This window comes from Pipistrellus hanaki, assembly GCF_964339955.1.
Source record: "Pipistrellus hanaki genome assembly, chromosome: X".
NCBI classification, from domain to species: Eukaryota; Metazoa; Chordata; class Mammalia; order Chiroptera; family Vespertilionidae; genus Pipistrellus; species Pipistrellus hanaki.
The window spans coordinates 72,636,222-72,654,060 of NC_140524.1; the positions used below are offsets into that span (position 1 = coordinate 72,636,222).

A 17,839-nucleotide genomic window follows, 5' to 3' on the forward strand; every position below is an offset into this window, starting at 1 on the left:
AAGATTTATGTAGAAGAGCAACATTCAGATGAAAAACTAAACATCATTCAATAGTGAGAGCTTTAAAAACTAGCTATTTCTGTACATTATCCCTTGTTTCAATACTGCTCTCAATGTTTTCCAATCCTGATTGTTAAGCAGCTGCTAATGGGTGAATACTCTTAACATCATTATCCCACCCACAATCCTGTTGCTCAATTAGCAATTATTTCCACCAACTGCCCTCCCCTGCTGCCCTGATCACCCACAACTGCCATCCCCTGCTGCCCTGATGACCCCCAACTGCCCTCCTCTGCTGCCCTGATCACCCACAACTGCCCTCCCCTGCTGGCCATCTTGTGGCGGTCATCTTGTGATGGCCATCTTGTGACAACATAGGAACGGCCATCTTGTTATGACATGAGGTCGTCACACGTGGGAACAAGGGCCACCTAGGCTTTTATTAGTATAGATAGAATGTCTGATATTTTTGGCACATAGTAATACATAAGATTTTCTATTCTCAATCAGGTCTCTGTATTCTAAAGTCCACACTAAGTCTGAATCTGAGTAAGAATAAAATTATTTATAATATGGTCTATTATTTTCTTACCTGGCAGTGTTGTACTTCATCAGCAAGGACATGAATAACTGATTGGGGCCCACCTTTCACACCGAACAGATCCAGTTCATCTAATGCTTCTAGGGCTGCCTGTGAGGAACAAAGAAGGAAAGGTCAATTTCAGTATTACATATATTACACCCTATACCTCAGTATCACATCAAAGCACACAATGTAATTTTGAATATGTTCAGAACATAAAATACAATAACAGTATTTATTCTGAAAAGCCTCTGAGTTGTTCTTTTGCTTACATACTAACCCAGAGACAATTAAGATGAAGGTTGTAGCCATTCTTTCATGATAAAACGCTGCAATAAGTTCAATATAGAAAAAATATACCTCAATATAATAAAGACCATTTATGACAAACCCACAGCTAACATTATACTCAACAGTGAAAAACTGAAAGTTTCTTCTCTAAGATCAGGAACAAGAAAAGGGTGCCCACTCTTACCACTCTTACTCAACATTGTTCTAGTAGTTGTAGCCAGAGCAATTATGCAAGAAAAAGAAATAAAATGCATCTGATTTGGAAAACTGTCATTATTTACAAATGATACGATCTTATATAGAGAAAACCTTAAAGACTCAACAATCAAAAACACTAATAAATAAACACAAAAATTTGAAGGATATAAAACCAGCATATAGAAATCAGTGATATTTTTGTACACTAACAACGAACTATCTGAAAAAGATAAAAAAGAAACCATCCCATTCACAATAGCATCAAATTCAGTCAAATACTTAAGACTAAATTTTTTAAATAAAACTTTATTGTTCAGATTATTACAAATGTGTCCCTCTCCCCCCCCCCTCAATTGCTCCCTTCCACCAGGTTCCCATCCCACCCTCTGCCCTTTCCCCACCCCCCACAGTCCTCATCCATAGGTGCACAGTTTTTGTTCAGTCTCTTCCCGCACCTCTCCCCTTTTCCCCAAGAATCGTCAGTCCACTCCCCTTCCATAACTCTCATTCTATTATATTCACCATTTAATATTTTTCATCAGATTTTTTAATTCCCATGGTGTTCAGTTTCACTTGTTGATAGTTAGGTATTTGTTGTTCATAATTGTTATCTTTATCTTCTTCCTCTTCCTAAAGAACCCCCTTCAGCAATTCATATAATTCTGGTTTGGCAGTGATGAACTCCTTTAGTTTTTTTTATTTGTGAAGCTCTTTATCTGGCCTTCGATTCTGAGTGATAGCTTTGCTGGGTAGAGTATTTTTGGCTGTAGGTTCTTGCTATTCATCACCTTGAATATTTCTTGCCATTCCTGTCTGGCCTGCATGGTTTCTGTTGAGAAATCAGCTGACAATCGTATGGGTGCTCCTTTATAGGTAACTACCTGCTTTTCTCTTGCTGATTTTAATATTCTCTCTTTGTCTTTTGCTCTTGGAACTTTAATTATAATGTGTCTTGGTGTGGTCTTCTTTGGATTCCTTTTGTTTGGGGTTCTGTGCATTTCCTGGACTTGTAAGTCTATTTCTTTCACCAGGTGGGGGAATTTTTCTGTCACTATTTTTTCCAATATGCTTTTGGTATCTTGATCTCTCTCTTCTTCCGGGACTCCCATAGTTCTGATGTTGGTTCACTTGACATTGTCCCAGAGGTTTCTTTTTTTTTTAATATATATTTTTTATTAAATTATTATTTTTGTACATATACCAATACCCCCCCTCCCGTACATACCCTCCCTCCCCAGAGTTTTGTGTCCATTGGTTGTACTTGTATGCATGTATACAAGTCCTTCGGTTGATCTCTTATCTCCCCTTGATCTCCCCAACCTCCCGCTGTAATTTGACAGTCTGCTTGTTGCTTTACTGTCTCTATATCTATCTTTTGGTCTTCAGTTTATAATGTTCTTTATCATCCCAAAGGTTTCTTATACTATCTTCAACTTTCTGGATTCTCTTATCTTCTTGCTTCTGCAGAGGAATGTCCTCGGGCTCTTTGTGTTCCAAATCTTTGTCTTGATTCTTGCAATCTTCCAATCTGTTTTTAGGACTTTGTGTAATATTTTTTATTTCAGACAAAGTTTTCTTTATTTCTAGTTGATCCCTTTTTATTTCTAGTTGATCTCTTTTCATATCCTCATAGGTCTCATTTATTTTATCGGCTTTTTTTTTTTTAGGAAATTCTTAAAAAAACCTTATAACTGTAGTTTTGAACTCAATGTCCATTCTTTTATTTTCCTCCATCTCCTTTTGTGTCCTGTCTCTTTGCATTTTTGCTGCTTCCCTGATTTGATGGAATAGTTTTGTGTGCTAGGTGTTCTGATAGAGGCCAGTAGCATAGCCTTCCCAGTTACCTGAGTGGACAGTCTTGGTATAGCCCTTTGTAGCCTGTGTGTGCAGTCTTGTTAATAAGCCTTGCTTTTTGTTGGTATCACTGGGAAGTGTATATCTCCAAGCCAAATGGTTGTGAGGATCAGCAGTGTCTCAGCTAGGGGGACTTCTGTACTCTGATTGGATGGGGCGGAGTCTCCGGGTGGTGCAGACAAGCTTTGTTTCCCTGTCAGTCTCGCCTTAGGAAAGTCCTATTCGTGGTGAGTCCTGCAAGATTGGTTGCAGGTACGCACACCTCTTTGGTATAGGCACAGACAAGCTTTGGATTCCTGTCAGTTCCACTTTAGTAAAGTCCTATTCATGGTGAAAGAGAAAGCTAGCCTCCGGGAGGGCTTCTGTGCTCAGCTTGGATGGGGCAGAGTCTCAGGGTGGTGCAGACAAGCTTTGGATTCCTGTCAGCCCCTCCCTGAGTCTCACAGTAATGGCCACTGGCTTCACACACCTCCGAGAGATCTCTGCCTGCTGCCTGACAGTCCAGCCTCTCTCTGACTGGGTCCATCTATCAGAACAATAGGGTGGTTCTGTTTTCCTCCTGAACAAGAAAGCCAACTGCGCATTAGCTGTCCGCCCTCTCTGCGCACCTGGAGTAAGCCAGCAGCAAACTCGTGGCTGCCTTTTTGCTTGAACAGTTCTCCACACCTTCACAGTTCCTGAGGTTCAGCGTGCCTTCTCTCTCCTTCCCAGATGGTAGAGCCTCCTCTCAGCCAGCTGACCGGGGCTTTAGGGCAATGTATCCCATTTTCCAGTTCTAAATTGAAAATTGTTGTGGTAGGCTGCATTCAGGTGTCTACCCTATGCCACCATCTTGGTTTCTCCTCACTTAAGACTAAATTTAACCAAGGAAGTGAAATATCTGTACAATGAAAACTATATTTTGATGAAAGACATTGAAGACATGAACAAATGGAAAGATATCCCATGTTCATGAGTTGGAAGAATTAATATTGTTAAAATGTCCATATTATCCAAAGCCATCTATTGATTCATTGGAATCCCTTTCAAAATTCCAATGAAATTTTAAAAAGAAATGCAAAAAAAAATCCTAAAATTTGTATGGAACCACAAAATACCTCAAATAACAAAAGCAATTGTGGAAAATAAAAACAAAGCTGAAAGCACCACATTTCCTAATTTCAAATTATACTGCAAAGGTATAGTAATTAAATAGTATGGTATGGCCATTAAAATAGGCACAGACATCAATGGAACAGAATAGAGAGCTCATAAATAAATTCCTGGATTTATGGTCAATTAATATTTGATAAGGGAGTAAAGAACTCAATGAGGAAAGAAAAATGTCTTCAACTATTCAATAAATGGTGTTGGGAAAATAAGATAGCTACTGGGACTGACTGGCAGACTCTGAATAATGGATGAATGATTACTCTAACACACGTTTCTCTGAAAGAAAGGGCTAAGGCACTACTTGGCTATCACACCCAAGTTGCCCCATTCACCTGCCTCCTTTGACTTTTATTGGCATAACAGTTTGAACTAAAATTAACCTCTAAATATATTCAGCAAGGTAAGCATCCTTAAGAAACCACATGTTTCTACAAGGTCAGTCTTTAAAGACTAAACATAGATATTTTAGCAAACACCCTGGGGGATCAGACTTGTTTGAAAAAGTCAAGGTAGGGACTGCCACCTTTAGCAAGATCCCCTCAGAAGCCCCGACCTTTCAGATAATCCTCCTTACAGACATCCCAACCAAGTCCAGTGCTTCCCCACAGATAGTCACATGCAAAGCAATAAAATTAGATCCCTATCTTACACATAAAAATTTGCAACAGCATGAATGGAACTGGAGAGCATTATGCTAAGTGAAATAAGCCAGTCTGAGAAAGATAAATATCATATGATCTCATACTCATTTATGGAATATAATGAACAACATAAACTGATGAATAAAAACAGATCCAGAGACAGAGAAACAATGATCAGACCATCAAATCTTAGAGGGAAGGTAAGGGAGGGTGGGGGTAAGGGGGAGAGATCAACCAAAGGACTTGAATGCATACATATAAGCCTAACCAATGAACAGAGACAACAGGGGAGTGAGGACATGAGTGGGGGGGTTGGGGAGTAATGGGGAGATAAGGACACATATGTAATACCTTAATCAATAAAGAAATTAAAAAATAACTTAAAAAGGATTAAACATAAGACCTCATACCACAAAAACTCCTAGAAGAAAACACAGGGAAGAAGTTCCTTTGCAATGATTTTTTAGATAACACCAAAAACTCAAGCAACTAAAGCAAAAAACAATAATTGGGACTACATCAAACTAAAAAGTTTATGCATCCCAAAAGAAATAATTTATAAAAACCTGAAAGGCAACCTATGGAATGGCAGAAAATATTTGCAAAAACATATCTGATAAGGCGTTAATATCCAATATATATAAAAACTCATCTGACTCAAAAACAGCAACAAAAAAGAAATGATAACTATATGATGTAATCAAAAATGCTTGGGTAATAAATATTTGTATCAAATCAACACATTGTATTATTCCTCTAATATACACAATGGCATATGTCACTTATACATCAATAAAAATAAATTTAAGGACTTGGAATGATGTCCATACCATGGTGGAGTGAGAAGACTCCTTTGTTTCTCCCCTTAAATTTACAGGTTGAACAACTATAACAACAAAGGATACTCTCTTCAACACACACACATACTGAAAAATACAAATCATTGGAACATCTGAATGTGGGTGTATTGGGATTAGTAGGAAGATGGCATAAGGAACAAAGTCAAAAATGGTGGTCATAGATGCAATTGGGTGCCCACTACAGTTCCAGTGAGTTGGTAGCCATGGAGAAGTAGGGCTGCAGCCCTCACACATTGCTTAGATTTTAAGAGAGGCAGAAGCAATGGTCTCTTGGGGGAAAAAATCTCTTTCCCCCTTTCCCCATCACAGCAGATCTGGTAGAGGTGGTGGGAAGACTAATAGTACAGTGATGCCATCATCCACCTCATACCAGCAGCCATTGCTGGCATGAGGTGGATGATGTACTTGCTTTTCTTGCCCCACTCAACCTGGCAGAGCTTGATAAAGGTAGTGAAGACACCTCTGAAAACACACCAAGTGACTTTAGTAAAAAGGAGGTAGTACAGAGAATTTGAAAAGCCAGTTCTCTACTACCAGCCACATTCCCCTACCAGAGTAGTAGTGCTCCATAACCATGGAAAGTGATCATAGAAGGGACATCCACCATCCCAGTGGGTACATGGCATTTTCCTTAACCTAAGAAATACAACTCTACCATGATCCCAGAGGCACCAAACCTTGTGATATACCATCATCTGCTGGAAAACAAAGAAAAGTACCCTACCTATCAAGAGAAAAACAGTATCTAAACAACAAAAAGAACTCCTTACCTGAAATGTGCAGGCAGAGAAACAATTCATCAAATACAATGGACAACCACGTAACATGGGATATAGAAAGAAAATGAAAAGTATCTAAGAACCAAAGTCATGGAAGATGGTGACTTTAATGACAGAGAATTTAAGATTGCAGTTATAAAGAACCTCAATGTAATACAAGACAACTCAGAAGGAAAGTTCAATGAGCTTTGGAATAAATCTAATGAACAAATGAGTACTGTACCAAACAGACTGAAATTTTGGGGCTCAAGAACTCAGTAAATGAGGTGAGGACTGCATTAGCCATCACTGGAAACAGAACAGACCAGATAGAAAAGAGAATTAGTGAGCTCAAATATAGAAACTTAAAAATAACCAAGGAGGAAAAAGATAGAGGGTTAAGGATTAAAACAAATAAAAGAACTCTACAAGATCTATTTGTCTCCATTAGAAAGAGCAATATGAGAATAATGGTTATACCAGAAGGCGAAGAGAAGAAAAATAGAACAGAGAGCCTACTAAAAGAAATAATTGATGAGAACTTCCAAATCCTACGGAAAGAACTGGACTTTCGTATAGAAGACACCAACAAAACACTTAATTATATTGTATTACTGCAAAAAGACCTCTCCAAGACACATATTATTCAAATTGTCAAAAATTAATGACAAAGAAAATATTCTCAAATAGCCAGGGGGGAAAAGACTAACCTACAAGGGAAACACTATTAGATAATAACCAGATTTTTCAGTAGAAACATTATAAGCCAGGAGACAATAGAAGGAAATATTCAAAATATTGGAAGAGCGGAACCATCAGCCAAGGGCAATATACTCTGCAAAGACGTTTCTTAGATATGAAAGAAAACTAAATCCTTCTGCAGATAAATAACGGCTGAAATAATTTATCACTATAAGACCTGCATTACAAGAAATGTTGGAAGGATATATTCTACAGGACAATTGTATTTGTGTAAAATATGAAAATACTTAGACCCAATAAGAGTGTACACTCTGCTACCTGTTAATGGCCTTTCCAGGGAGAGGAGGAGTCTGGTGACTAAGGGGCCTGTGAAGGCACCTCTGATATGACAAGAGCTCTGCCATTGATTTTGGAGGAATGTGTATTACAGTTGGTGCTTATAAATTTTGTAAACAGGATTCAAACAAGCCACTCAACCTGTAGAACCATGCACCAAGGGATCATGTGTAGTCTTATTAAAAACTAATTTACTGTACAATCTCAAAGGGAAGGCAGGTGCTGGGTGGGTGGGTGGGAAAAGATCAACCGAAGACCTTATTTGCATATATGCATAACCCATGGACACAGACAATAGGGTGGTGGAGGCCTGGGGAGGGGGCAGGAGGGCTAGAAGGGGTTAATGGAGGGAAAGAGGGACATATGTAATACTTTCAACAATAAAGAGTTAAAAACAAACAAAAAAAGAAACATAATAACAGCCAAAACCGGTTTGGCTCAGTGGATAGAGCGTTGGCCTGCGGACTGAAAGGTCCCGGGTTCGATTCCAGTCAAGGGCATGTACATTGGTTGCAGGCACATCCCCGGTAGGGGGTGTGCAAGAGGCAGCTGATAGTTGATTCTCTCTCATCAATGTTTCTAACTCTCTATCCCTCTCTCTTCGCTCTATAAAAAATCAATAAAATATATTTTTTAAAAATAAAAAAGAAACAAAATAACAAAAATATACAAAACTTTGAGTAAAATGGCTAGAAGACAAACAGAAGCAAGAAATTGCAGCTCCATTTTAGAATAAGATATTAAACAGTTATAACATAAAAAGTTAAAGGGGAAAAGGGACAAAAAAAACTATACTACAAGTTGTGTAAGTTGGTAATAAATGAACAGCATAAAAAAGATAATCTTTGACAACAAAATCATAAAAGGGGAGGAGGAATTGATCTAAAATTATACAGGTGAATAAAGATAAGAGGCAATTGGAAGAAAAAGGACTATTGTATACAAGGGTGGGCAAAAGTAGGTTTATAGTGTTCATATGGAAAATAATACAATAATCTATAATAATAAAGGATAATATGCTCATTAGACTGGATGTCCTTCTGTATATCCTTCAGGATGAAGCCGTGGCTGGAGGAAAGACAATCCGGGTCTTGGGTGCCTGCAGGTGGCCTGAGGGAAGCCATGCCGGTCCCAGGTGCCTGTGGGTGCTGGAGGGAAGCCAATCCAGGTCCCAGGTGCCAGAAGGAAGCCAGTGCTGGCAGCCGGGGGAAGGAAGGCCTACTTTTGCATGAATTTCATGCATTGGGCCTCTAGTTAATCCTATGTAATAAAAGAGTGATATGCAAATTGACTGTCACTCCAACACACAAGATGAATACCCCCATTTGGTCAAAGATGGCTGCCCTCATGTGGGCACAAGATGGCCACCACAAGATGGTTAGCAGGGGAGGGCAGTTGGGAAGAACCAGGACTGCAAGGGAGGGCAGTTGGGAGTGATCAAGCCTACAGAGGAGGAAGTTGGGGATGACTGGGCCTGCAGGGAAGGGCAGTTGGGGTGGGACCCAGGCTGGCAGGGGAACAGTCAGGCATAAATCAGGTTGGCAGGAGAGCAGTTAGGTATCAACCAGGCTGGCAGAGGAGTGGTTAGGGAGTGATCCGGCTGGCAGGCAGAAGAAGTTAGGGGCAATCAGGAAGGCAGGCAGGTGAGCAGTTGGGAGCCAGCAGTCCTGGACTGTGAGAGGGATGTCTGGCTCCCCATTTAGGCCTCATCCTAACAGGAACAGACTTAAACGGGCAGTTGGACATCCCTTGAGGGGTCCCATATTGGAGAGGGTGCAGCTTGAGCTGAGGGACACCCACCCCCATGCACGAATTTTGTGCACCGGGCCTCTAGTAAATAATAATATAGAATAAACTTTGTTTCACATACAACTATAAACCTACTTTTGCCCACTCCTATATATGAGACATTCTACACAAATCTAATAATAACACACACACACACACACACAAATTCAGAGCTAAGACAAGACACATAAAATGTGATGAAACAGAAAACAAATCACAGAAAACTACCAAACTAAAATAGCAGACAGAAACAGAAGCATGGGGAAAAACAATGGAGATACAGAGCAACCAGAAAACAAAAGATAAAATGGCTATAGGAAATTCTCATACATCAATAATCACCCAAAATGTAAATGAACTGAACACACTGATTAAAAGGCAGAGTGGTAGAATGGATTAACTAATAAGACCCAACTCTAATTTGCCTGTATGAAATTCATCTCAGCTCTAAAGACAAAGGCTTAAAAAGATTTAAATAAATAAAATCAGAAATGAAAGAGAAGGGTGAGGAGACAAGATAGTGACCGAACAGACGGACTTGTTCTGACCCTGGTCCCAGAACAGATAAAAGCAACATCTGAGTCGCTCAGGGAATATTGATTCGCAGCTAAGGGGCAGCGGAACTCTAAAGGAAGGTAAGGAAGGGTCCACTGGACAGGATTTCCTGACCAAGCAACCAGCACTGCTGCTACGGAGACCTCTCCCAGAGCTAAGGGCTCAGAGGGAAGGCTGCGCCATCTTACCAGGAAAGAAGGATCTTCTCTGAGGCCTGGAAAACCCACAGCAGAGGCGACCATCGAGCAGCTGTGACGCCCCAATCAGCGCAAACACGTGGATTCAAGGGAGTTCTTCGATCACCCACGGAAAGGTCAGAGTGTGAGGGGTAGCATGAGGGTTCTGGGTCCCCACTGCACCGGCAGCAACTGCAGCCGCTGTGCGCCCAAGCGGCCCCCTGCGCCAAGCTGCGCCTAAAGAAGGCTGCGGCTGCAGTGAGAATCCTGCCCAGCGACACCCAGTGCTGGGTTTGGCGTAATCTTCCCCAGAAGCGGGACTTTTTTTTAAAACAGATAGTTAAGAATCGGGCCTGTCCCACCAAAGGCAGAACATCTGGACACCTTGGCGCCTGATCCCTTTCACCCCCTTGCTTCTGAATACTAGGGAAGGACTGACCAGTTGGGCATATCCTGGGGACTGCAGGGGAAATTGCCTGCTTGGAAACGGGGGATCGGAGCCAGAAGAGATAGTCTGGGAGCCAGCTGGCACCCTGGCAGCTAGAACCATAGAGAAAGAAGGCCAGAGCAACCAAAAAGACAAGGAGGTCAAACCAGAAACACTGCCACCTAGGGGCTGAATTACAAACTGCTTTTTTTTTTTACTTTTAATTAATCAAAAATAAACGGACACAAATAACTAAGATATACCCTACTTAAAATTAAGGACTACCTTACAAAACTGAGGTGCAGTGGGATGCTGGGAACTGCAAGACTGTCTGGTCCGAGAATCAGGTGTGCCAAATAACAGAGGAAGTGAATGACCACTACTGGACATATTTATGCTAATTTTACTATTCTTTATTTTATTTTCATTTTTTACATCTTTTATTTAATTTTCATTTTTTACATCTTTCACTTAAAAAACAAATTTTTTTTCTTTTTTCTTTACTTGATTTTACCTTTTCAATTATTACATCTTTCAATCTCAATCATCACTATTACTACTGCTATTTTGCATTTTTTGTTTCCTTTCTCTTCTTTTTTTTTCTGAATACCATTTTATTTTCTCTTTATTTTACATTAGGATTAGTCTTCATTCTATTTTAATCTCTACTATAGCATTGTTCAACCTTATCACAACTCAACCTTTACACCATCACTCTCTTACTAACCTTTACCCTTTTTGTCTCCTGTTTATCCTATCCCTTTCTGGCTTTAGTTTTCCCCCTATTCTTTCTGTATACCCCCTGCTAAAGCTCTCACCATACTTATAGACCTAATTTCCAACCCCCTGATCCAAGTGTATAAATACCACTCTCTGAACTATATTAAGTAGTTAAAAAAAAACAAAAACTGTTCTCCTCTCTATCCTTTTGTCATTGTTTGCATGAATGTTGATTATAGTGAATTTTTATGCTTTTTAGTGAAATCGTTATACTTATTCTTGTGTTGTTATTTTTGCTTTGTATTTTTTTAATCCTTTGTTTTTGTTTGTTTTTTACTTCTGTATATCATAGCCTTACTTAATAATAGTGGATATTATAGTTCATATTAATCTCCAAGTATTGTTGCTGGCATTGGCAGGGATTAGTGGTTGTTCTATGGGAATTTTATATATATATATATATATATATATATATATATATATATATATATATATATATATAATTTGTTTCCCCTTTCTCTCTTAGTCTGCTTCTTGTCTGTCTTTCTCTCTTTCTCTCTCTCTTTCTCTCTCTCTCTCTCTCTCTCTCTCTCTCTCTCTCTCTCTCTCTCTTTTTCTTTTTTCCCTGTTTTCCAACTTAATTTCGTCATTACTTTTTCTTCCTTTTTTATGTCTTTTATTTATCCCTCTTTTTTAATTTTTTTTATTTTTCTTTATTTTATTTTTACCTTTCTTCCTTCTCTCATATCCCATAATTTGCCTTTCTCTAGTGGTCACCTTTATTAGAGGTTATTAATATCATAAATACATTCCTGTTAAGTGCCTCTTGTGTTGTACCTGGTAGTGTTGTATTTTGTGCCTTTAAATCAATGCAGGAGAAGGAACACCACATAATCAGACATTCTGAAAAGAGAGACCATGGGGAGACAAAGAAATAGCCCACAGATGAAAGAAAAGCAGCCATCACCAGAAAAGGAAGTAAACGAGTTACAGGCAAGCAACCCAGCAGAGCAAGAATTCAGAGTAATGATCATAGGATGGCTAAAAAGAATGGAAGATAAATTTGACAATAACCAAGAAGAAATGAAAAAGAACCATGAGGAATTGAAGAAGAACCAAGAAGAAATAAAGATGAACCAAGAAGAAATGAAAAATGAAATCGCTACCATGACGAACTCAATAAAAAGCATCAAGAGTAGACTAGATGAAGCAGAGGACCGCATCAATGAGCTAGAAGACAAGATGGGAAAAAATACCCAACTACGAACTCTATTCCAACAAACTGAACAACCTGGAGTAAATAGACATATTCCTAGAAAAATACAAACTTCCAAAACTCAATCAGAAAGAATCTAAAAATCTCAATAGACCAGTGACTTGGGAAGAAATTGAAACAGTCATCAAAAAGCTTCCAGCAAACAAAAGCCCAGGGCCAGATGGCTTCACAGGAGAGCTTTACCAAACGTTCAAGGAAGAACTAAAACCTATCCTCCTCAGACTATTCCAAAAAATTCAAGAGGAAGGAACACTTCCAAACTCCTTCTATGAAGCCAGCATCACCCTAATACCAAAACCAGATAAAGACAACTCAATGAAAGAGACAGGCCATTATCCCTCATGAACACAGATGCCAAAATCCTCAACAAAATTCTAGCAAATTGGCGCCAGCAGAACATCACAAAGATCATACACCATGACCAAGTAGGATTTACTCCAGGAATACAAGGATGGTACAATATCCGCAAATCAATAAACGTGATACATCACATAAACAAATTAAAAGATAAAAATCATATAGTCATATCAATTGATTCAGAAAAAGCATTTGATAAAATCCAACACCCTTTCCTGATAAAAACTCTCAACAAGGTGGGAGTAGAATGATCATACCTCAACATAATAAAAGCTATATATGATAAACCCATAGCCAACATCATACTCAATGGGCAAAAACTAACACCATTCCATCTAAGAACAGGAATAAGACAGGGATGCCCACTCTCGCTACTCCTGTTTGACATAGTACTGGAAGTACTAGCCATTGCAATTAGACAAGAAGAGGAAATAAAAGGCATCCAAATTGGAAAAGAAGAAGTAAAGTTATCCATATTTGCAGATGACATGATATTGTACATAAAAAACCCAAAAGACTCCATTAAAAAACTAATTGACTTCATAAATGAATTTGGCAATGTAGCAGGATACAAAATTAACACCAAGAAATTCATGGCATTTCTATACACCAATAGTGAAATTATAGAAACAGAGACTAAAGCCGAAACCGGTTTGGCTCAGTGGTAGAGCATCGGTCTGCGAACTGAAAGGTCCCAGGTTCGATTCCGGTCAAGGGCATGTACATTGGTTGCGGGCACAACTCCGGTAGGGGGTGTGCAAGAGGCAGCTGGTCGATGTTTCTCTCTCATCGATGTTTCTAGCTCTCTATCTCTCTCCCTTCCTCTCTGTAAGAAAAATCAATAAAATATATATTTTTTTAAAAAAAGAAACAGAGACTAAAGAAGCAATTCCACTTACCATCGCACCAAAAAAAATTGAGATACCTAGGAATAAATTTAACTAAGGAAGTAAAGGACCTATATGCGGAAAACTACATGACACTGAAAAAAGAGATAGAGGAAGATGTAAACAGATGGAAGAACATACAATGTTCATGGATTGGTAGAATCAACATTATCAAAATTTCCATACTTCCTAAAGCAATCTATAGGTTCAATACACTCCCCACTTAAATACCAACGGCATATTTCACTGACCTAGAAAGAACTCTCCAAAAGTTCATTTGAAACAATAAAAGACCCCGAATAGCCACAGCAATCCTGAGAAAGAAGAATAAAATAGTAGGGATCTCAATACCAGATTTCAAGCTGTATTACAAAGCCACTGTTCACAAAACAGCCTGGTACTGGCACAAGAACAGACATATAGATCAATGGAATCAAATCAAGAACCCAGATATCAACCCAAATCACTACCCTCAATTAATATTTGACAAAGAAGGCACGAATATACAATGGAATCAAGACAGTCTCTTTAATAAATGGTGTTGGGAAAATTGGACAGATACATGCAAAAGAATGAAATTAGATCACCAACTTACACCATACACAAAAATAAACTCAAAATGGATACAGGACTTCAACATCAGACGGGAAACCATAAAAATACTAGAAGCATCCACAGGCAGCAAAATCTCAGACGTATGCCTAAATAACTTCTTCACTGATACTGCCCCTAGGGCAATGGAAACTAAAGAGAAAATAAAAAATGGGACTACATCAAAATAAAAAGCTTTTTTACAGCAAAAGAAACCATCAACAAAACAACAAGAAAGCCCACGGTGTGGGAGAACATATTTGCAAATGTTACTACTGATAAGGGTTTAATCTCCAACATCTATAGACAGCTTATACAACTAAATAAAAGGAAGATGAATGATCCAATTAAAAAATGGGCAATGGACCTAAATAGAATATTTTCAAAAGAAGACAGAAGGAAGGCCAAAAGGCACATGAAAACATGCTCAAAGTCACTAATTATCTGAGAGATGCAAATCAAAACAACAATGCAGTACCATCTCACACCTGTCAGAATGGCCAATAAACGACAAGTGTTGGCGAGGTTGCGGAGAAAAAGGGACCCTCGTGCACTGCTGGTGGGAATGCAGACTGGTGCAACCACTGTGGAGAACACTGGAGTTTCCTCAAGAAACTGAAAATGGAACTCCCATTTGACCCAGTAATCCCACTCCTAGGAATATATCCCAAAAAACTAGAAACACCAATCAGAAAGGATATATGCATCCCTATGTTCATAGCAGCACAATCTACAATAGCTAGAATCTGGAAACAGCCTAGGTGCCTGTCAGCAGATGATTGGATCAGAAAACTATGACACATCTACACAATGGAATACTATGCTGCCATAAAAAAAAGAAATTCTCATCATTTTCAGCAACCTGGATGGAATTGGAGAACATCATGCTGAGGGAAATAAGCCAGTCAATGAAAGAGAAACACCACATGACCTCACTCATTTATGGATAATAAAGAACATTATAAACTGATGAACCAAAAGATAGATATAGAGACAGTAAAGCAACAAGCAGACTGTCAAATTACAGCAGGTAGGGTAGGGAGATCTGGGGGAGATAATAGATCAACCGAAGGACTTGTATACATTCATATAAGTACAACCAATGGACACAAAACTCTGGGGAGGGAGGGTATGTATGGAAGGGGGGTGATGTTAAAATATGTACACAGATAATAATTCAATAAAAATATGTTAAAAAAAATTTTTTTTAAAGAAAAGAAATGAAAGAGAAGTTACAACACCATGAGATACAGAGGATTATTCCAGAATACTATGAAAGTCTACATGCTACTAAATTCAATAACCTAAAGGAAATATATAAATTCATAGATGTATACAACCTTCCTTGACTGAATCATGAAGAATTGGAAAACCAAACAGATTGAATACTCCTAAGAATATCCAAACTAATGAAAATCCTCTTGGGTTTAAAATAAAAATATATATTTGTACCATAGAACAGAAATATGTAAAACTATGTTGACTCTAAACAGGTATTTTCATAGTTTTGACTTGTTTTTTTTTTGTTTGTTTGTTTTATTTTAATTAATTTCAGAGCGTAAGGGAGAGGGAAATAGAGATAGAAACATCAGTGATGAGAGAGAATCATTGATCAGCTGCCTCCTGCTCACCCCCTACTGGGGATTGAATCCACAACCTGGGCATGTGCCCTTGACTAGAATTGAACCTGGGACCCTTCAGTTTACAGGCCAACACTCTATCCACTTAGCCAAATCAGCTAGGGCTTGACTTGTTTATTGATAAACTTGTTAAGACATTAGAGAAAGTTACACTTTATAGAAATGAATGGATTAAACTAAATGAGACCTAAGAATTAGCCTTTGTTTTTTTTAAATATTTGTTCATATAAATCTTGTTTAAAAAAATAACATTTTTTTAAAAAGCTCCAAACAAAACAAAACAAAAGCACAGATGACTTCACTGGTGAAGTCTACCAAACATTCAAATACTTAATACCAACCCTTTTCTAGCTCTTCCAAAAAAATGAAGTAGAGGGAATGCTTCCCAACTCATTTTACTAGGCCTACATTGCCCAGAAACTAAAACCAGGCAAGGACAACACACAAAAAGAAAATTACAGGCTAGTAACTCTAATGAATATGGATTAAAAATCCTAAACAGAATACTGGCAAATAAAATACAAAAATAAATTAAAAGGATCATACAACAGAATCATGTGGGATTCATTCCATAGATACAAGGATGGTTAAGTATCCATGAATCAATTTGATCCATCACATCCTATCTAATAAAGAGGGAATATGCGAATTGACCATCACTCCATCACAAATATGGCTGCACCCACAGCTGAGGCCAAGTCCCCATAAGGAGCCTTAACAAGCAATCAGCGGGGATCTGAGGCTATGCCCTCACCTGCCCCTGTGTGGCTTGACAGGGGACCTCAGGCCATGCCCCCCACCCTGGTGTCAGGCTGGGTACCTCAGACTGCACATCCCCGCCAGGGAACCTGAGGCCATGCCCCCTGCCTGGCGGGGCTTCATGGGGGACCTCAAGGTGCTCTTCCTGTCCTGGTGCTGTGCTAGGGGACTTCAGGCTGCTCTCCCCACACCGATCACGCTGGGGGACCTCAGACCACACCCCCTGCTCAGGGGGGCCTTGACAGGGGACCTCAGGCTGCACCCCCTGCCATATCACCAGTCCAGGGGTCCTGAGGCTGTGCTCCTCTGCCTGGTTGGGCTTGACAGGGACCTCAGGTCATGCCCCCCACCCAGCGGTACCTGAGGCTGTGCCCCCTCCCTGTGCTGGGCCATGGGACCTGAGGCTGCGCCCCCCCTCCCCAACACCTGGCAGACTTTGATGGGGGACCTCAGACCATGCCCCCCACCCAGCATGGTTTGACAGGGGATCTCAGGCTATGTCCTCCACCTGGCGGGGCTTGATGGAGGACCTCAAGGCATGCCCCTGCCCCAGTCTGGGTTGGGGGACCTCAGGCCACGCCCCTCATCCTGGCACTGGGCCAGGGGACATGAGGCTATGACTCCTGCCCTGTAGGGCTTGACAAGGGTGGGACTGGCCAGATCTGGATCTAGTCCAATGTGGGGGGGGGGAGGGGGCTGGGTCTCATGCAATTTTGAGGTGCATGTGGGTGGGCAGGGACTTGACTCTGGGTCCCGAGGTGTGCCCCAGACTCTGACAGGAGGAAGACTTTCATATACATTTTACTAATTTTCTTTCATCTCTGACACTTCTATTATAGAGAAAGGGCAAGTGGCAATATTAAATTATTTCCTCTAATTAATCCCCTTTAAATGTGAACAAAGTTTGTGCACTGGATCACTAGTTAAAAAAATAAAATATAAAAATCATATGGATGCAAAAATGCCTTTGACAAGATATAGCATTAATTTATGATAAAAATTCAATAAAATGGATATGGAAGAAAAGTAAATCAACATAATAAATGTCATATATGAAAAACCCACAGCTAAATTATATTCAATGGTAAAAAAAAATGAAAACTTTTCCTCTAAGATCAGGAACAAGACAATACCCACTCTCATAACTGCTATTCAGCATAGTACTGGAGAAATAAATAAAAGGCATCCAAATTGGGAATGAAAAGGTAAAACTGTCACTATTTGCAGATTACATGATCCTATATATAGAAAACCTTAAAGACTCCACCAAAAACTATTAGAAACAACA

At 39.5% G+C, this 17,839-nt stretch overlaps 1 protein-coding gene across 3 annotated transcripts in view; it reads right to left on the minus strand.

Moving 5' to 3' along the window:
• PHKA1 (phosphorylase kinase regulatory subunit alpha 1) overlaps positions 1 to 17,839 on the minus strand; it is a 236,260-nt gene that overhangs the window by 159,155 nt on the left and 59,266 nt on the right. For all 3 annotated transcript variants that reach the window (XM_084869451.1, XM_084869452.1, XM_084869450.1), the window contains exon 8: positions 593 to 691. In XM_084869451.1, coding sequence (XP_084725577.1) covers positions 593 to 691 — 99 coding nt within the window. The remainder of the gene's footprint in view (positions 1 to 592; positions 692 to 17,839) is intronic.